We start from the raw sequence: 22157 nt of genomic DNA on the forward strand, positions 1-22157 counted from the left end.
ATCCTATTGCAATTTAAGTGTTTTCAGTAACTAAGTTTCTTTCCTTTACATGAAAGCTAATGTATATGGTTGACCTCCATGGTCATGGTTGACATAGTATTTTCATTCAATCCAACATCAAATATTTAAGTTCCTGTAAAATCATTAGAGAGGGATAGGTGCTTATCCTAAACTTTAGATGGTCCGCATCTCTCTGTGGAGACCTTCAAAGACAGTTGCTTTTCCCTGTCAGTTATGTCAGGAACTTAAATACTTCCTCTAGGAAGACATGCTTGTTATCCATTAAGTTATTTCCGGATGGGAGCCTGGATGGAAATATAGTAGTTGTACTACACTGTATTTTGACTCTAGTAAAAGTGAAAGTTTTAAAAGTGGTTTTAAAGGGGCGGCATGAACTCGGGATCTTGTTAAAGAAGTAGTCTTAACAGGTTTTTGCCTGTTGGAATTGTAGTTTAGCACAACAATTTAATTGCATATTGTTTGTGTTCATTTAAAGGGTATCATTACACAGTCAACAAAATCTAATGACTGTATCCAACCTTGGTGTTATCTTTGGACCAACTCTGATGAGAGCCCAAGAAGAAACCGTGGCTGCTATGATGAACATTAAGTTTCAAAATATCGTCGTTGAAATTCTGATAGAGCATTATGAAAAGGTAGAAAGACATTATCTGACTGTTTTGTGATGAAGTGGAACTAAGATCTCATTTTCATAACCATCATTAAGTTCTTAAGAATAAGAAATCCAGCATTTGTAGAAGATCGTTGATAGAAAGAATACCTTCTTCCCACCCCATGCTATGGATCTGTATTCCTAGCGAGTCTTTTGTGGCTGTGCAAGGTACAGATCCAAGGCATAATCTCCCATGCTTTGAAGGAGTTGCTCTGAATCTTCAGTTGCTTTCTGAAGATTGCTGTGTCCTTCTTATATCTAGAAACAGAAGGAGAAGGTCATAACTTTTCTCCCAGCTCCTCCATCTCTCTCATGCTACCCGTGTATGAAGGTTCCCTCTGGTTGAATGCATGGATTCTCCTCTGAGTGCATCAGGTCAGAGTCTTTCTGGCCATTGCTGTCCTTTGGGGATACACCAGCTGCACAGTGGAGATCTAGTCCCTCCTAACATCATGAAACCCCAACTATCCTTCAGTTCCTCTTTTCACAAGCAGCATCAATGTGGATCCCCAGCAGAATCCCCCATTTCTGTGCAGTGTGTCATTTTTCATTTGTGTAGATACTAGATGAAAAGTAAAAAAGCAAATGGAAAAAATACCGTATCTTAGATGAGGTTTTATTCCTAGTTACATGTTTGAAGCCCATCATGTCTTTGTGATTTAAAAGTTCTTGAATACTCTGGAACACACAAACTTCTCTAGGTACTTTTGCTTTGAAGAAAGGCGTGTCTGTGACTGCCTGGTTTATTTTGTTTTTCCCAAAGAGACCAGTGACAGCAAAGGTCAAACTCTTTCCTGGAACATTAAATAAGAACTGTTTAAGGGCTTGAGAAGGAAAATCCATGAAATCTTGAATACTTACTTTCAGTCACTACCATTGCAGATATCAGCTTCACTGAAAAGCCTCCTCAGATTTTATTTTATTTTAAACTATTTCATTTCAGAACTCAGCAGAACAGTCAAGATCTCCTTTACTTGGTCATCAAAAGAAATTTTATTTTGGGGATCTTTTGTTGATGTATATCACCTTCTCTGATGACTAACAAAACAAAGTGAAAAAACTTTGGGTTTCTTCCATTTCATGTTACTCAGCTAAGGGGCTGTTCCCAGTCAGTACCAGGATCCCCTGCACTGGTTGGTCAGTAAGTACTGACAGTACTGTTTGGTATCATCAGTTATATTTCACAGGGACTCCCCAGAATTGGTATGATACTGATAGCCTCCTTGGCTATAACTCCAAAACATATATATTACATGTTTCCAACACTGAATTTCCCCTTGAGAAAATTACAAGCTCATTCAATACAAAGACCATGGCTGCACAACCAAAATCACCCTTGCTACATTTCTCTGTCTACAGACATGTTTTTGTATTGATGTGCTACTCACTAATGCCTAATACAGTATTAATGTACTTCAAGAGCATCTCAAGACATCCATTAAAGTATTTTCTACCATGGAAGTATATTTGCTTTCTTCCACTTCTGTGAATGGCATGGAGGTATCTTTTCATTGTTCACTTCATCCTCTTCTGGGAGTGCCCTATAGATAGAGGGTCCAGAAATCCTTGCAGAGACGTGTATTTTTGCATTGCATGGTATTTAACCTGCAACATTTGGTCCTATGGAGATTGGACACTTCTGATTCCTTCAGTAGCTTATTTCAGGCAATCTTTCTCTGTAAAACCTCTTCTCCATTCCACAGAACTAATTCCACTTCCTTCCACAGAATCCCATAAAAGGTACTCAGTAGAGTTTACAGTCTACACTAGGAGGAATAAGTGAGAAAGAAGATCTGGAATTAAAACCTGCAAATCTTTTGGTTATATTTTTTGCTTTGGTCATCCTCCAAGGCAATTATCATTTTTACTAGAAGTATCCAAGAAGGTTTTTAGGGTCTTTCAAGACCTCTGCTGCATGTGTCTTGGATATTGCAGAACAGGTGATACAAAGGAAAGTCAACCAAATTACGGGACCTTCTGCATTGTTCTTGCTGACAGGCTTGCCAAACTTATCAGCAAAGAGTTCTTTAAAACCTCATGTGGACCTGTGTCAGATTGCAGTAGTCAGATACTCGTAAAAATTTGAGTATTTTCTGCAGCAATGAGGTGCAAAATTGACCAGTGGTAGCAGTGGTATGTAAAAAATAAAAACCAGGAGATGCTCCAAACATAAAGATGTTCCTCATCAAACTTGAATTGTTTGGTAAAATAAAGTGGCTTTCTGAAATACAAACTGGATTGTAATAAGTTATAACTATGACACATTTTTATGACACACAAAAGCTTTCACAGGAACACAGAGAAAAAAATCAATCTTTTCATAATATTTAAAAAAATATATTACTTCTTGGGCAGGAGGTAGTAGTAAGCATCTATTGGAAGTTTTACAATTTAGACTGTTAAGTACTTCTAATATAAAACTATTTAAACAAAAAATTTTATATGATTACTATAATTTTTAAGTACAGCTCAGTAATGTTGTTCTTGGATTGTAAAATGAGATTAGAGCAAAGCTTGTGTTCTGTGAGTTTACTCTTTTGTGATGTGTGAGACTATTACAGGATTAATTTCAGGGATAGTGGTGAGGAAATCAAGTGGATTAATAATTGAAGTGTAGGAGTACCTCTATTGTTTATATCTTTTTTTTCCCTTTTTTTTTGTTTAATCATGCAGATATTTCACACCGCACCAGACCCCAATATTCCTCTTCCCCAACCTCAGTCCCGATCAGGTTCAAGAAGGACAAGAGCAATTTGTCTCTCCACGGGTTCACGTAAACCCAAAGGAAGATATACACCATGTCTAGCAGATCCTGACAGTGAGTTTGTCCTTGTTGACTGGTTATCTTCCTTTTTATGTCTTGTCTTTTAACTTTCCCGAATAATATCCAAAAGGTATTGTATTCCAATAATTATAAGCATAACAGACAGGGTTTCATCAGCTTTTTAACCTCTGTGAGCCACAGCCACATTGTTAAATGACTTCATTCCTTGCTTCTCTCAGATGAGAAAGGATGTTTGGTTTTAGGCAAGTTTCGTATTGCATACAGTGTTCAAAAATGATTTAGAGTAGACTTTATATTCTAATCTAAATGTAGTCTGCTTTGAAACTCAGAAGTTCATTATATGAAGTTCATCTCATTTGCTTGCAAGATGATTAGTAAGGCTGGGAAACTGTAAATAGAATCTTTCCTCTCCTCTAATAAATGTAATTCAGTCAAGGTCAAGAGATCAAAACCATTACTTGGCTTTTTTTCACATGCATGAAACTGTGGTCATTGGTTCAAAGTCAGCCACTGCCCAAGTTGCCAAAACCACTGAAACTTTGTTAGTTTTTCTGGAATACAAACAAACTCTAATATTTTGGGGAGAAACAGTATACTTATACGGCTTATTGTTTAACTGCGGGGAGTTATGGTTATAATTAATTGCTGCTTAGAATGCTTATTCATTTTCATGTAGATGTGACTATTAAAAAGTTTCCCTTCATTCATTTTCATCTAGTGGGCCGTCACTTTTTTTACTTACTGTCTGTGCCAGTAAGTAGTATTGAAGCATTAGCAAAGATTATGTTAACAGTTCTACTACTGCAACAGACTTCCAAAAGAAGTTCTGTGTCCCTTGGTTCCTCAAGGAGATTTACATGAAACTGGTACAGTAAATTAATCCGCAGTTAAGGTGCATCTGTTCCTGAGGATCTGTAGAAATTCTTAAGCCTGTAATGTTAGGAAATGTATCCTCAGCATACTCTTGCATAGGTGCTGCATTTTCCATAGGTTTATGTTACATGATTCCTGCCAGTGAGAGTTTAAATACTAAATGAGAGCAATAGCTGCCTACACATCAATTGCCAGTGTGAATGGCATGGGATCCCGAGCAAGAAGTTACAGAGGAACCTTCAGTTACACTCACCAGAGGACAAACTGGGCAAGTTTCAACTGCTTTTTACTGTGTAACTGCAATGAATGAATGTCAGCTTAAAAAAAGGGGCATTTCTGCAGTATTTTGCAGAGCATATGCATGCTCATGCTCCTTCATTCAGACACATGTCTTGTGCTGATGGCTTGATTGGAACTAGGTCTGACCCAAGAGCTTTCCACTTGTGCTTTGCTTATTAGCTCAAGTTCAGCACTTGCTTACACAAGTTCCAGTTAAGATCTCACTTGTGCCTGGAAGGCCGAAGCAGAAGCAGAGGTATTCTCCTTGCCAAATATCTCTAGGTGTAGCCAGAGAGAGGCAAGGGCGAGCCTTGGCTTCTGGCAATAGCAATTTCTGAAGTACTAGATGGTTTTAAGTCATCATTTAAATGAAGCATGGACACTTAACTATATTACAGGAAATTAAGGAATTCTGTATGGCATGAGAAAATGGGATACAGGTTTCAAACAGTAGAAAATTACAGAAAATGCATCTGACAAATCTAGGCTTCAGCCAATCTTGCAATTTTCAAGGGACTAATGGTCTGTAAAGGGGCAAGATGGGGGACAATCTAATCTGGAATACCAGAATTCTGGCCACAAGTGGACAGAATATTTCACACTACTGTACCAGTGGCACTACTGTTGTCAGATCCACTCACTGTGCAAGGCACTGGTATTTGTGACCTTATCTGTAGTATTGTGTGTGGTTATGGTCACTTGTTGCCAAGCGTATTGAAACATTGGGAGGCAAAAGCAGCTGTATCATGTTGATATCTTGTAACTACTGTGTGGTTGGAGAATATACATTCTCTACTTCTTGTGAATTTTGTGAATTATAACTCCTAGCTTTTGGGGGAAAAAAACCCTACTAGAAACCAATGTATGACTCACTAGACTGAATCCAGTCTTCAGAATAACTCAGTCCTCCCTGTATTATAGGCCAGTGCTTCCTCAGTTCCGATGAGTGTTCCTACCTTTATATCATCAGCAAATTTCTTTAGGATATTCCTACTTCTTGTTGCAAAAAGATTATTGGAAACACAATCAGTACAAAGATTTTTGTGTAGATAGGTAAATTTCTCTAATAGCAGTCTTATTAAAGAAATTCATAAAATGTTCAACATTCAAGTTGTAAATAAAGGAATGAGTTATTGCCCTTCTGTGGGATAGATATTTCATGAAAGGTATGATGACTCAGAAAATAGGATATCTATAGATAGACTTATGGACTAGTCTTGCAAAGACTGCAAAGATCCTCAGCAGCTTGGTAACCAAAATAAAAATTCTTGTGCCTGCTGGCAATGAAGTCATGCATTTAAGAACACAAGTGTGACAAGCACCACAACATTTGCCTTATCATGGAAATCTAGCAAGATACTCACCACAAAGATATTGCAACTTCGTAACTGTTAAATTTCCTAAGGATTATTTGTATTGCAGGCAGTTCTTTTAAAATGCAAACTTCTATATGAAATAAGTTAGCCTGTAGCCCATTACGTTCGTCAGCTCTAAAGAAATAGCCATGAAAGGCAGCTCTTCCAGGTTAAAGATAGGAATATGTATGAAACTTAGTAAATAAACAGATATTTTGTCTTAAGAATCATTGCCTCTGAAACCACAGATTAATGAATTTGATGACAAGTAAGGTACAAGGGGCTAAAGGTGGCATGAAAGAAATGCACATGATTAGAAAATGTACATTTTTTTTTTTCTCTGTCTCCCCACACTCGTCCCTAGGTGATTCATACAGCAGTAGCCCAGACAGCACTCCCATGGGCAGCATTGAATCTCTCTCTTCTCACTCCTCTGAGCAGAACAGCACCACCAAATGCGTGCCCTCGCAGGCCAGGGAAAAATCAGGAGGGATTCCATGGATTGCCTCTCCCCCTTCTTCTAATGGCCAGAAGAGTTCAGGACTCTGGACTACAAGTCCAGAATCCTCATCAAAGGAGGATGCAACCAAAACAGATGTGGAGTCAGACTGCCAAAGTGTAGCTTCTGTCACTGGACCAGAGAATGCCTCTCCACCAACAGACCTGACCAAAAAGAGTTCTTACGCTCTGTCTGGGCTGAAAAGGTCTTCAGCATCTTCCCTTAGATCAATCCCATCAGCTGAAGGTAATTTCTAAAGTCTTTCAGGACATCAGTGTTTATTGTGATGCCTCAGAAGACAAGAGCTGCATCTGAAAGCTAGTGATACTCATTAATCTTTTTTGTTTATTTCTTTAATTTTTGTGGTATGTTCTTTCAGTTTTCATTTTGACAGAATTCCATTGTTTGTTACCTGTACAGTTCACACAGATTAAAAGTGGTCAATGTTTCTCAGAATTTAGAGTATCTAGACCACTGACTTGTAAGAAGATTGCTGGTTTATAAGAAGTGTTGGTAGCTATGGTTTATCACCGTGTCAAAGGAATGAATCCTTGCAACATGATTGATACTGATCAAAGTTAACATTTAAATTTAAAAAGCACTAGGCTTAACATCTAGTAAGTAACAGTTTTGTCACTCTTTGTCAGTGTGTCTGCTTTTTTTTTTTTTGACAACTGCATCTCTTAAATTGGCTGACATAGGAGACTGAAGGAGAAGTGGTTTGTTTTGGTTTGATTTTTTTTAGTTATGGTTTTTACTATCAATGCCTTTAGTTGAGATAGGACTGGACAGATGGGATAAAAAGGTAATCCCTGACATGAAATATATGTCTGAAACCCTACTGATGGAACGGCTGCTTCATTCTGCCCTACTTGCACGGTTTGTTATCCAGTGCTGCAAGTAGATTAGCTTGAACACAAGATTATGTCTGAATGGTCCTGTATATGGACAAGAACAACCACAGGTTTGCAAACCCAACTTTAGGAATCTAATTTCAGGGCATAAGTTAGGACGCCAGTCTTCCTTTTCAGTCAAAGAAGGATGCTGCTTCAAAGAACACCATCAGAACACCTGAGCTGAGCCTAAGTCTCCAAATAAGCCTGGACAAGGCTCCTTACAAGACAGAGAAGCTTAAAAACATAGCTGCTTAATTTAGACAGTTCTGCTAAATGCTAAGTTAGCTGGAATGCCTGTGAACCCTTGCTGTACCTTTGTGAGTACATGAGGTGATATTGCACTATATTGACAGCTATGTGGTAAAGAAACACTTTCTTGAAATAACTATATTTGCTGTGTTTTGGATTATGAAGATTAACAGTCAGCACTGAAGCAACGAGCTGCGGTGGACTGAGTGTGAGTGAGTGCTGAGTTTGCCACTGAGCTGTCAATAGTATAAGTAATGTAAGTACAGGTAGGCTAAAAATGTGGGTATGTGCAGAGCCCTAAAAGTTTAAGAAAGGTCTCTTCCCTCTGCCCCCCGTGGAGTGTACAAGCTTTTTCCTAAGACTTCCAGATATGAATTAGTGTTATATTAACAGTATTAATAATGTAGAATAATAATTATCATTAACAATAATTTACAATATAGGATAATACTATAGAATAACAATATTAATAATATAGGTATTGATTTTATGTTTTGGGATGTCTTCATTTTATGACAGCTTTGAAAGAATTATTAAGAATCTGTAGTTCTTGGGAGTAAAGAAACACAGAAGTAGATGCAGCTTTTGTCTTGCAGAACATATATGCAAACAAGGCAGAAGTCCACAGATAGGTCAGCTTAAAGGACACATGTGGCCATACCTTGTATTCAATAAAAGGACTTTTTTTTGTATGCAATACAGTCTGTACAGCTATAAATTTGTTTTATCAAGTTACAGTAGCAAATGTTTTAGGCTAACCGTGATCGTTAATCCCTAAGTATTTTTTTTAAATTGCATGAAGCTTTTGTGGATATTGAAATATTAATTCCTACAAATTAACGTGGTCTGATTTCATAGTGGATGCAGCTTTGAGCAGGAATTTGAACTAGATGACTTCCTGAGATCCCTCCCAACATGAATTTTTTCTACAATTCTATGCAGTGTACTACTTTGTAAATGTTGTTTTTATTGTCACTTTTTAGTGAATGTACTAACTAGGCCTTGAAGTGCAATGTAATTTCTTAGCCTTCACAATTTTAACGTTATTTCTTCATTCTTGCTGTTGGCCCTTTTCTCCTGGCTTTCTGCCTGAAAGGCTGTTTCTTCTCTCTCTTAGTAAGTACTTTCTCTACCTATTTTGCCTCTTGAAAAAAAAAAAAACAACAAAACACAACAACAACTTTGCTTTGCATGTTACACATGTTGTGCAACAACTTCAAATTAACTTTAATATTCCTTATAATTTGGTTGTTTTCTTTAGGTAACAAAAGCTGCAGTGGATCTATACAGAGCTTATCTTCAACAGATACCAAAGATACACCAAAGGCTCCACCAAACCCTGATTTGCCTCCCAAAATGTGCAGGAGATTAAGATTAGATACTGCATCAAGTAATGGCTATCAAAGACCAGGATCTGTGTAAGTCATCAAGGCCCTTTGGAGATTTGTGTTGTTACAGTTTGTCTACTATAAAGTGATCCCAGAGAAGTACATAAGCAAGTTCTCCAGATACTGCAGGACTCCACTTTTTAAACTGGAAGGGATCACTGTAGTCAGTTCACAGACCGTTGTGTCTTACTTAGAGAATGCTGCACAGCTCAGAGTTCCAGCATGACAGTGACAGACTGGCAGTAAAAGCATTTCCGATGTATCTATTGGCCATCCATGAATATAATTTTAAATATAGGGTGTTCAGATTTCCCTTGCTGACTCAGCAAGGCACTAGAGCATGTAGAAGTCAGTGGCACCAATTAGGTTATGCCCTTAAGAATGCTGCTGAATAGGGACTTAAATACAGCTTTTGAATTTCCTGTTTCTCTAAGTGAATAATTAAAACAATTTAAAAAAAATGTGTCCATGTCTTTAGATGGTTAAAAGTGAAACTATTCCGTGTATTTAATTAATGGGCAAAGTCTAAAGCAAGGTGGTGCTTTTATTTTCAGAGTGGCTGCAAGAGCACAGTTGTTTGAAAGTGCTGGTTCACTTAAACAAGTTTCTTCAGGACGGTAAGTGCTTCATACTGTTTAACAATTTGTAAAATCCTTTCTGTTTAGCTGGCTTCAAAGATTGAAATAGAAATGTTAGAGCTTTGTTCTGTGTCTTTTGGACAGCATCATGTGGCATGTGAAATTTTATTTACTTATTCCATACAGCTCTTTGTATATACATGCTTTCAGCAGAGTAGCAAACATTCTAGTTTATGGTAATTTGCTCACAAAGGCAGTTCTTGAATCAACAGCTGCTTTAGAAAGTTCAGGATTAACTTGATCAGGATTTCTATCTTTACCATCACATCTTCCATGCCTCAGTATCTGTCTGGAGAAACTGTTGCCCTTTCTTTTTGATAGGGTGCAGCAGGAATTATTTACATTTTCTTTACAATTGTTTGCATTTATTTGGTGGATTTGATTCATTCTTATATTAAATGAATTTAGAATGTTCTGGTAAGTGTTCATCTAGGAAGCAGTATCTTCCATAGATACTAACCCCCTTACAATTAATAGACTAAAGCAGATAATCAAATAAATGGATGTGGGAAAAAGTCAGTCTCTCTTTTCGCTGTCCCTGCATTTCAAGTTCTTTGAGACAGAACATACGTTTTTGTCCATCAGTTTACTCACTGATACCAGGATCTTACTGGAACTGTTGAGCCATGTTTAAAAAAAAAGTCAATCTGCGAATCCAATAGTAATCTAAAGTAGCACAGCTGTAAAGGAAGATGCCAACATATGCTGAGATGTGTGGCAGTGCAATATGGCTGTCGTCTCTGACAGATCTAGCAAAGGAAAGAAAGAGAAAGCTGACCTGCAAAGGCCCACTGATTTTGTTCAAGAGCAGCAGCTTACAGGAATCAGGGCTGTTCTTGTGTTGTGTAGTACATTAACTGTAAGGTGACCAAAAAAGAGGCTGGCAGGGGAGGAAAGGGGTATGAAAAGAGCAGGGCAATAATTTAAGGAAGAAAAGTATAAATGAAGAGACTGGAATGTTCTTAATCTAGTGCCCTGAGCCAAGAGCGATGACTGCTTCACCAGTCCTGCATCATTTCACCTCCAACACTGTTCCTTCTCTTACTTTGTATTACTCCCTCCTTGCAAACTCTCCCCTGTTGTTCCCTCAGAGCCTGTGCCACCTGTATCTGTATATAAAAAGCATGTAAGAAGCAAAAACTGACAAAGGAAAAATGTAGCAGTTTGATAATGGATATGGAGAGCAGATAACAAAGCCGAAAACGCTGAAAGGCTGAATAGCTCCTCTACTTCAGCCTTCCTAAGAAGGAAGCAACAGTAACAAGGAGAATGGAAAATGAGAGGTCAGCAGGCAAAATGAGGAAGAAATAAGAAGTAGCTCAGCTGTTCTTATGGTGCTGCTTAAGTCTGAGTACGATTTTGCAATTCAGAGCCAGCTTTTATTTACCTCTGATACATGTTATGAACACGAAGGCTGATTTAAAAACTTAGGGTAGTCTTTGTTTTGCTCTGAAGTATGTAGAAATCATGGTAATTACATGTTGATCCACCCAGTAGAAAGGCCTTCTGTGTTCGTAACTCTACTGTCTAATGAGTATACGCAGGACAGAGTGTAAGACAGAGAAACTATTTTTCTGGTTTGATAATAGAAATACTGAAGTCAAGATAGTGTTGAACTCTGTGCAGGGGTAATTTACCCTGTGAAAATAACTAGTTTTGACATTTTAAGCTGCTGCTTACCTATGCATTATAGCATCTTAGCAGCTGCATTCCTACTTGAAGCATCTGTTGCCTGTTGCGGTCATTTGTACAGTAGACGGATAAAAAGTACCTATATGGCTTTGTAGTCTCACATTGTTTTCTGTATTCCAGCAGATAATTTTGCACTTGATACTTTACCACCACAGTGGCCTGATCTTACTTAATTCCTTCTTCCAAGCGGTCTTTGCAACCCTGCGTTCTGACTCTGCATAATGCGATATCTCTATTATGAGTGTGTGTCCTCCCTTTTTCGTTTCTAATGCTGGGACATTATTTGACCTGGCTGTTTTTTCTCCTTGTGTATATGAGTACGTGCCCCCATAGTGCTACCAGTTTGAACAGATTTCTTTTAGTCTGAAAGAGAATGATAGGTCACAGTACATGTTTTAGGATTGGACAGGGAAGACCAAAATGTTATGCCCTATCGAGCCTGTGCTCTCTTTTTCCAATTCCAGAGTTACTTTGACTTCTCAGTCTTCCCATTGCACTGGGGTATTAAGCTACCATTTACACTGAGACCAATCCCTGTGGCTAATCTAGTATGCACTTGAAAGAGGCGAAGGATTTTTCTTGCCACTTACACAAATACTGCAGTTAGATAAAAGTCTTAGTAAGGCCTGTGGTCTCTTTATTGCAGCTTCTGTACAAAAATGCACCAACACATAATCCCTGACTCTACATTTTCTTTACTTTGATTTAGAGGTACACAGAAAGTCAAGTCTCCTGAAGTGAGAAACTGCGTTATAAGAAGGATTTCCCTTAGAAAAGAATACCTAGAAAAATGGGAAGGAGGTAGTGACAGCAAACAGCTCTAGCTTGGCAGCAGGATGTCTAGGTGCCAGGCTGGGACTTTAATAGGAGTAGGCTGACAGTATGAAGCCCTCTAAACCCATGCTCCTCTCCCAACCATATGATTAAATATCCTTTCCCAGTCATTCTTCTGTTTTTATTTTTCATGCTATATTTTGCATTTTCTTAAACACCTGGAACACTTTGCCCAGCCCAGCCCAGTGTTTTCTACTCAGTCAAGGTTGTCTGTAACTCTGCCATTTCTAGGAGTCTATAAACCTTTCTTCTTCCAGTAGGATAATATTAACCGATGAGTCATCCGAGAGAGATTTATGTGTTTTCCCTCATTCATTCCTCTTCTGGCTTCTGTCTTTGTCTTGCTAAACTGAAAACTCATTAGGGCAGGAGCATAGTTTTATAACTTATTTCTAACTTTAAAAATTATTGTTGTTGTTGTTATTATTATTATTAAAAGGGCCTCAGGTGTTGTTGACTGCGTGTAGTCAAGCAAAGTAATTTATGATCTGATGAGTACTGACCATTTGACTGCTAGTATAAGTTTATCACTATGGGCTCAAAACAAACGTAATAAAAAGTAGGGAAAGTGAAAATGCGTTTTTCTCATCTGGAGTCTATCCAGTAAAGCCATGGAAAGAAGGAACTTCTAGGAAATGTGGGTACCATTTTCTGAAGTTGGGTTTTTTTTCCTCTGCACTAAACAACATGAATCACACTCTTCTCAGGTTATTAGCATCATCTTAAGAGAACCATAATAGATGGTGGTGATGTTATCACATGCTTTTTAACAAACAGCCTTGTTTGTAGGGAGGACACTATTAACACCATAAGTAAGAATGTCCATTTTCATAATCACACGCAAAAAAAAAAGCCCAAGAACCTGCACACCCTTTTCATGGTTAATGCTTCTAGCTGGATAGGGTTGAAGTGAGTAATAACTAATATAAAAACCTAAGTAATCAAATCGAGTGTGGAGGCAATAACCAGGGGCTTGAAAATTGCTCCAGAATTATGAGTAAATATTCCTAGAATCTGTCTCTCATTATACCATCACACACAGTTTGTAGATAACATAGGGATGTAATTACTCTGTGTCAGGAGCAAGGTAGTGGGAAGAATCCTGTAATTTATGAGACTTTTAGAAACTGACTTCTTTGTACCTTGTGTTTGTGTATCTGTCTAAATGTCAAATGCTGGGAAGCTTTCTCTTTCCAGAACTGAGCAAGTCAGAGTCCATGTTTTCTTATCTTTTTACTTTTAAGGTAAACATACTTGGATCAGGTAAAATTGGAAGCTGAAAACAGAATAGTTTAGTAGACATAAGAGAATATAGGAGAAAATTGCATTTATTTTCTTAACTTTTTCTAAGGGCACTAAAAAAAAAAGATGTCATTTTTCAAGAAGAACTTAAATAATTCTGCCTCAAATTTAAATATTGCTGTTCTGTTTTATTATTGCCTTAATTGTCTTTTGTCACAGTATTACTCAGATGTCACATTCTTAACATGGGAAACTGGCTTGATAGTCATGCCACTAAGTAACGAGGTGCTACATATTAATCAGGTTCAAAATCCTCCATGTGCTTTAGTAAATTCATTACCAATAACCTTATATACATTGTGACTATAGTCACTATTAACAGTTACTCCACTGTTTTATATATGTAAAATCCATGATTACGCCACACAGGTGTATTGTGTTTGCGTAGCGGGGGGGCTCCATGGGTAGCTTCTGTGAGAAGCTGCTAGAAGCATCCCCCATGTCCAATACAGCCAATGCCAGCCAGCTCCAAGATGGACCCAACGCTGGCCAAGGCTGAGTCCATCAGTGACAGTGGTAGCACCTCTGGGATAACAAATTTAAGAAGGGGAAAAAAACCAGCGCAACTACAGCCGGAAAGAGGAGTGAGAATATGTGAGAGAAACAGCCCTGCAGACCCCCAGGTCAGTGCAGAAGGAGGGGGAGGAGGTGCTCCAGGCACCGGAGCAGAGATTCCCCTGCAGCCCGTGGGGAAGACCATGGTGAGGCAGGCTGTCCCCCTGCAGCCCAGGGAGGTCCACGGGGGAGCAGATCTCCACCTGCAGCCCAGGGAGGACCCCACGCCGGAGCAGGTGGGTTCCTGAAGGAGGCTGTGACCCCATGGGAAGCCCGCGCTGGAGCAGGCTCCTGGCAGGACCTGTGGCCCCATGGAGAGAGGAGCCCACACTGGAGCAGGTTTGCTGGCAGGACTTGTGACCCCGCGGGGGACCCACGCTGGAGCAGTCTGTGCCTGAAGGACTGCAGCCCATGGAAGGGACCCACACTGGAGCAGTTCGTGAAGAATTGTAGCCCACAGGAAGAACTCACATTAGAGAAGTTCATGGAGGACTGTCTCCCATGGGAGGGACCCCACACTGGAGCAGGGGAAGAGTGTGAGGAGTCCTGGCCCTGAGGAGGAAGGAGCAGCAAAGAAAATGTGTGATGAACTGACCCCAACCCCCATTCCCTGTCCCCCTGCACTGCTCAGGGGGAGGAGGTAGAGAAAATTGGGAGTAAAGTTAAGCCCAGCAAGAAAGGAGGGGTAGGGGGAAGGTGTTTTAAGTTTTGGTTTTAGTTCTCATTACCCTACTCTGATTTGATTGGTAATCAGTTAAACTAATTTCCCCAGGTCGAGTCTGTTTTGCCTGTGACTGTAATTGCTGAGTGATCTCCCTGTCCTTATCTCAACCCACAAGCTTTTTGTCACATTTTTCTCTCCCCTGTCCAGCTGAGGAGGGGAATGATAGAGCAGCTTTGGTGGGCACCTGATGTCCACAGCCAGGGTCAACCCACCAAAATAGGTAATAGCTGTTTTGTCAGACTGTTACCAATCTGGGTCAGTATAATTAGAATATCTGCAGTGCTCTTTGTTGTATTGACTTTGAGGAAAAATGATGCTTTTTCTTCAGAGGGAGAAATCATTTCTGGAAAGCTCATACATACAAAATTTGGAATATGTCCATCCACTCTCATACACTTTTAAAGATTCAGATGAATGATGGTGTGCTAGTACTGATTGGCACAAGGGTATGAGGCCAGGGTAGAGGGATGCTCTCTGCTCCCTTTAGGAAATCCATCCCTGCTTAACCTCCCCAGGGAGGTGTGGAACTCCAAAGGTGAAGTGCCATGGCTCCATCGGGGGTACACAAAATAAAATAGACTTCTTATGCTAATGCTTATGATGTGGCACTGTTATTAATCTAACTTAGGACTCTGTTATCTCACTATTTTGGGAGGAAAGACAAGATAGATTACATGTCACTTGCATATACACACTCTCAAAAAGTATGCAGAAAAAGTATCACCAAAGGTCCCATGCTGGGTCATTGAGATAAATCCTGGCTGGAAGGAAAGCTGAATCAGTAACTCCTCATCACATCATACAAAGGTGAAATAATCAACAAGTTCCTCTTCACTTGGTATAATGTGGGTTTCCAATAAGTTTAAAGAAACTCAGAAAAACTGATGGATCATATAAAAATTGCTTTGAGTGTATAAATTAAAGTCAAGGTATTAGGTAAAGTGCAGGAATCTAGAGAAAACTCCTAATTTCCTTCTTCATGTTCAATCCCTCATTTTGTACTTTGCAGAATCATAGTGCTAGAAGCCATATCAAGAGGTGACCTAATCTCTCCTCCTCCTCTGTGATTGAATCATTATATATCTAACTTTTACAGATATCTGTGTAGTGCCTTTTCTTAATTTGGTTTTTTTTAAATGAATTTTTAGTAATAGGAATTCTTCAACTCAGAGGGATTCTCCAATTCTTGGCACTTCCAGTGCTTCAGTGTTCTAACCAGTAGAAGGGTCTTCCAGGTATAGATTAAGAGACATTAACTTAGCTGTCTACATGTAGGTGTCTTCATGTCAGCTATTATTTAAGGAAGTGTTTCGCTGAAGGTTTCGCCACAGGCAGTGGAACCTGGCGAGCCATTCATTGCACTCTCAAGTAGGTGTCTACCATAGCAGAAGCCAGGCCTGGTCCAGCCAGGTGTGCAAAGCCAGCCACATAGGTTACTTATAGACATCTAAATTTAGGTGGCTGAAGCTGAAAGCCACCCAAGACGCTTAATTTAAACGTCCCTTGCTGCAATTTAAATCCAAGTCCTTTTTGCAGTCAGCCTGGAGAACAGATTACTCCTTTTTGTCTCATACTTACCTTCTATGTATTATTTTCTTCTGTAGACTGATCAACTATATTTTTTTCACATGTTTTGAGACCTTTAATGACTGGATGATGACTTTTGAATTGTCTCCAGGCAGTCCATCAGTTGGTTCAAGCAATGTGCTCAGTTCAGTACTCATTTGAATGACAACTTAAACTAGAATGAATGAATCATTTTAAAAGTTATAAATTATATTCCTGTTTAAACCTCTAAGTAGGATGTTGGTCTCTTTTCCGCAATAACATGCTTGTTAACTCCAGTAAGCTTTGAGTTATTATGTGCTATAATTCTACTCCTCTGAACTGCTGTGTAACTAGTCATTACCATCCTGCATTTGTGCAACTGATTATTCCTACACTTCCCAGGTTTTAATTTCACTTCTTTATACGCTTCTCCTTGTTATCTCACTTATTGCAAGCCTGTATTTTTTTCTTTCAGACAAGCAAAAGCCATGTATTCCTGTAAGGCTGAGCATAGTCATGAACTGTCTTTCCCACAGGGGGCAATATTTTCTAATGGTAAGATATGTTTTACATTGTCTTTTTATATAAGAAAAAAAATAGAAAACTGAACTGTATCCACAAAATGAGAGCGTAATTCCATTTTCAGCTCTCAGTTCTTGCTGTGACTTTTCAATTGCTCTTGAATAAATACGATCTAAATAAATATATGAACCATGTATAGGATCTTTTAGCAGTGTTCATTAATTCTAATTTTTTTTTTTTTTTTTTTTTTGTCTGGCTGGTTTTTTGCAGTGTATCCATCAGTGGAACCAGGCTGGTTAAAAGCAACTTATGAAGGCAAAACAGGACTCGTTCCTGAGAATTATGTTGTCTTCCTCTAGTAATCTTTAGTGGACAGCAATATCTTCATGGTATCCATGGTAACAAATAATAAGCACTATAATTTTTATCTGACACAGATATGGGATCAGCCCGTTAGCTGAGTGGTAGATTTCCTTCAGATACTGCAGCTGCAGGTTACACAGCTCCCTATCAACGGAACAGAATGTAATGAAACAGTTAACGGTTTCTGTACTGAAGATGGTACTCTGTTTAAATAACTTCCATTGTTTGCAAAAGGTTGTTCTGTCCTTCTTTAAGGGTAAGGAACACTAGAGCAATAAAATCAAAAAAGTTGCTATTTAGCTGCAGACTTTCAGGTCCTAGGATGTTGCTCACAGACGTGTGAAATTTAGAGGCAACGCACTCTATGACATTTCTTGCAATCTGTGATTTTTAATATGGAAAATTGTAATTTTTTTCATAATGTAAGTAATGCTTCTATTGTGATCTGAATTCTCTCTTAGAAAACTTGATTATAAAATTAGTCCTAATCATTTCAAATAAGAAATGAGTTTTCCGTAAGTCAGAAGTTTGAACTTGTTAGTCATTGAGATTACAATATGGTATAGAATTTATGCAACTGATAATAAAATCAGTTTATACACTGCCTGAGCAGTAAGTGCTCATTGAAAATGTGATATGTTTAATGAATGTTTCATTCAAATACTTCTTAGATTTATTTCCTTCTTGCTGTATCAGTATAGATAATATTAACAGCTTTTATTTCTATGATACCCTTCATCTGGAAGATATTCTCGGTGTATCTCAGAACAACATCTGTAGAAAACAAGGAGATGCTGCATCTGGAATGATTGGTAGTCATGTGAAGTGAGCAGTGAAAAACAGCAGTATGTTTTGAAACCCGAGATAAATTGTAACTGAGTCCTTTTCCAACTTTTTCCATTGCAAGTAAGACAAATGGCCTGTGAAGTAGCTAATTTTATAAGCTATGAATGCTGAAAGCTCCATGTAGCAAAAAGTATTTAGTATTATTTCTCCTGAATTCTGCTGAACTATTTGACAAAGATTTCTCCCCTTCCGCAGAATAAAAAACCCTTACTTTTCAAAGGTTTTGGAAAGACCCTTTGATTGCTCCTGGTAGGACTGAAAAAAAGAAAAAAAAAAAAAAAAACAACCCTAAAAAAAAAGCCCAAAACCATAAGCAGCTTTCTCCATCTGAGCATCTTTCTTGTACACCTTGAGGGAAAACATGTACTACTTGCTTGGCTACTTACCATGCCTGACTGAAAACCAAGATATTTAAGCTCCATATTAGTAATTCTTCAGCATTAGTGCTACAGAAAGAATTCTTTCTTCAGTAACAGAAATCAATGCATAAATCTTCTGTTGATTTCTAAGTTGTATGCTACTTCCAGAAAGTTTAAGGAATAACTTCTGTTAGGACTAAAAACGTCAGTAATCTTTTAATTGCTTCTTTTTTCTTTCCATAGCCTTTTTTTGTTTAAATTAGAAAATAAGATTTATTACCAACATAAAGAAGCACATCAGAAACTTCTTTACTTGTATGTAGTGCATGATTTCTGCAGAGCAATTTGTGTTGGAATTCAGGCTGGTGGCAAAAGCCTGCAGGATCCTTCTCCTCACTAATGAAAGTATCAAGTGGTGATCAGGGAAGGAGAGAGGCTGGAAGAGTATTCTCCCCAAAATGGTCTAACTTTTCAGAGGGGCAGTCTGGGTAAGACTGACTGCAGGCAGTTGAGAACAGACCCCTTGAATTAGTGACTGAGCAATCTGAGTTCTTTCTTCACTCTAAACAGTTTCATTAAGTCCCAAATCATGTTTCACTTCACCTTAAGACCAGACTGTGTTCAGTGCATTGTGATGAAGGGTTGTTCCAGACATTGTCACAGGCAGTGTGTGCTCATCTAATTTGCCCAGAGCACATGTGAAAGGAAGTGAAGAGAAGGTCTTTTCTCACCAGATTGAGCCTTTCTTAGTTTTAAGGCAAGCCAAGTTTTCTTATTGTAAGCTATGCCTGAAACTGCCATTGCCCTGAGATCAACATCGTTCTGGTTGTGTTTTTGCTGTATTTCACAATCCAAAAATTGCAGGCTGTCAAAAGGCTTACCTCTGGTGACCTTCCCAGGAGAAGTGCTGCTGCAGGCAAAAAGAAGCAGAAAGGGAGGCAAAGCTTTGAGCAGAGGCTGGAGGCCTCACCCAGGCAGAGAAACGCAGTGGTCTGGGGAAAAACCCCAACTTCTATCTATTGCACCGGGGTCAGTGGCAACTGTTCAACTGTGTTGAACATCCTTTGGTGACCTCTTACACCTCTTAGGAGCAATTTAATTGTTGTGAAATTCTTGAGGAATGGTGAAATAGAAAATGCTTGCTCTTACTTGCTTTGCTTTAGGCTGGTTGAAAAAGTAGCGGAAAAAAGCTATCCTTAGGTAGTCTCACAGCCTGTGTATATGTCTGGCTATTCTCCAATATTATGTTTTGAAACCAGCTGATCTGAGTGCAAGCTAGAGGACTCAAAAGATGCCAAGTTCATTAAAAATTTTGTAAAAATGCAACGTTCAGTTACAGATTAAGTAAGTAGAGCCTGTAAGTGTTGAGGGAAAGGTTGTAGAAAGACCTGGAGGAATCCCTGTGGAGGAGGGTATTTTGTCTGTTCCCATGCATTCATCTCCCATTAGACACAAAATCGAGTTGCAGGAGACAACTTCATAAAAACTGGATCCTATTCATTCTGCTGCTCACAAAACAAATCTGTATCTTCCTCTGTAAGACTCTGCACTTTTTCTGGCCCTTCTTGTGAACCAGCCACGATGATCACATAAATAATTTTAAAGTAGCTTAGCTTTAAAATGGCATTTCCGTCTGAAAAAGGTTATGCCTATTCTTAATTACAGTTAACCACTCACTCTCAATGAGTAGGGTTTTTCATTTTTTGAAATATTTTATGGTTTTTCTTTTCCACTCTTCTGCAGTACATACCAAGCACTTTCTGTATAACCTCACTGCTGGGTTGTGAATGCCCCAGTTCTTCCCTGACTTTCCAAGAAGGAGTTTTATCTCCATAAGAAGCTGTACAATGAACTAGAAAGTTAAGTAACTAGGTTTTCAAAGACTGAAATGGGGAGAGGGCAGCACCAAAGCTTGTCTAGTGATGATACACTCAGGCCTGACCAAAAATCCCTTCTGATAATTGCAAAGGATCAGAAATCCATATAATATTTACATGAAGATATACTATCTTGATAGTCCCTTACCAGAAAACTAGGGAAGCTGAACTAAATTAGTTCATAGTATTGATTTACTGTTTTTTATGAAAGTCAGATTCACTCTACAAGCGAAGTTTGCGCAATTTTTTTATTATAAATATTATTATGCTTCCTAAAAGGATGCAGCAGTTTTTTTCAAAATATCACTGTAGAACTCAAGGTAGATGACACGTTGTGATTGCTGTTTATCTTGTGGAAATAATGTCTGTACCCACAACTTATGTAATTAGCCATGTTTTTTGTTAAACCTTTTGATACATGTTGCAGCACAACATGAATCAAATTAATAGTGTGAAGGACTGATATGTTGTATGATAAATATGTAAAGTATATTAATATTTTATATTCACACTTTTTATTAATGATGATAAAGATGAAAAATTATTTTTGGTGTAATTCCTATGAGTTCAGTATTAAAATGTCCTTGCCATATTTTGGCATTTAGAGTTATATGTAACAAAACTCTTAAATTAAACCATAGCTATCACTTATGTCCCTAACTAATCTATGAAGTTCATTGTTCGATTATTTCTCGAAGAAAAAGATGCACAGATTTGCTGATGACCAGCGCTATTCTATGATAGTAATAGTAACTTATTTACCTTTTATATATTTTCTGGTGCTAATCTCTATTCTTTGCCTGTAATTGGATTGAATTGTATTGTGCCTTTAGGAAAGACACATTAGGAGAGGAAAAGTTGCAAAATTCAGCAGTTCAGAACAATAATTACAACAACAAAAAAAAAAACCATTGTATGGCAGTAATTGGATGGTTTTTGTTACATTTCTCCACTGGTCTATTTTCTACTTAATAAGATTGCATCAGAATAAATAATGAAACTAAAAAGCATATTGTTCTTCATACTCTTTTCCTAAGGCAGCAGTTTATGCAATTTTGGATTGAGCAGCAAGAAGAGAAATCCCAGTAGGGGAGCACATCCTCCAGACTGGGGTGGATCTTCTCCACTGAGGGAAACTCTCAAAGCTCTAGTGAAGTCACAGACAGACCTTTGGCAATTTATTGTGAGGGTTTGCTTGCCAGAAGCCCCCAGAAAGTAAGTGGAATATTTTGTTAATGGGGTAATACATGATATGGCTTGGCATTATCCTTTCTTTCAGCAGAGTGCCCTATATGAATCATTCAATTACCAGAGATCAAGCTATAAGAAATGTTCAATCTCACTCTCTGTGGTCACACAGCCCTGACAGCTTCTGCTGCTGTGGCCCTTCCAGTTACTGCTCATGCTGAAGTCAGACTGTTGATCAGGCTGTTTCAGAACAAGTTGGGTGGTCTCTGGCTAAGATATTGCATGGGCTTTGGGAGTTTGCTTTGTTTTGTTTTAATAAGGTGCTTGGTATTCAAACAGCTACTAATTCAATGTTGTAATTCAGTCACTGAAGATCATAGCATTGTTTTTCTTGTCCTGTATGTGGCAGTATTTAATAAGCCATTGGATTATCCTTGTTATTTTAAGTATAGAGAATGGTGCTTCAACCCTTGGATGTCTCAGCTGAAAGCTATTCTGCACCTGAGCTTTTCGCAAGTGTTTTATTGGGAACTGTCCTTAAAGTTCTGGCACTAAAGATAGCACCATGATCTCAGCACTACAAGAGTTTCTGTTACAGCAAAGGGCAAAGCAGCTGAACGGGGCACATGGATAGTTTCAATTTTCAATCATATTTATAACAGTTTCGGAGGTATTAGAGTTTATAGAGGTTACTTTAGATACTATATGGTAT

At 38.5% G+C, this 22157-nt stretch overlaps 1 protein-coding gene across 1 annotated transcript in view; it reads left to right on the plus strand.

The window, feature by feature from the left end:
- The window catches only part of ARHGAP42 (Rho GTPase activating protein 42), a 162145-nt gene extending 143669 nt beyond the window's left edge, over positions 1–18476 (plus strand). The window contains exons 18-24 of the mRNA XM_052812685.1: positions 497–656; positions 3347–3491; positions 6330–6710; positions 8871–9027; positions 9552–9614; positions 16766–16845; positions 17083–18476. Coding sequence (XP_052668645.1) covers positions 497–656; positions 3347–3491; positions 6330–6710; positions 8871–9027; positions 9552–9614; positions 16766–16845; positions 17083–17171 — 1075 coding nt within the window. The 3' untranslated portion in view covers positions 17172–18476. The remainder of the gene's footprint in view (positions 1–496; positions 657–3346; positions 3492–6329; positions 6711–8870; positions 9028–9551; positions 9615–16765; positions 16846–17082) is intronic.
- Positions 18477–22157: the final 3681 nt, after the last annotated feature.

The sequence above is a fragment of the Harpia harpyja genome, chromosome 17 (assembly GCF_026419915.1).
Source record: "Harpia harpyja isolate bHarHar1 chromosome 17, bHarHar1 primary haplotype, whole genome shotgun sequence".
NCBI lineage: Eukaryota > Metazoa > Chordata > Aves > Accipitriformes > Accipitridae > Harpia > Harpia harpyja.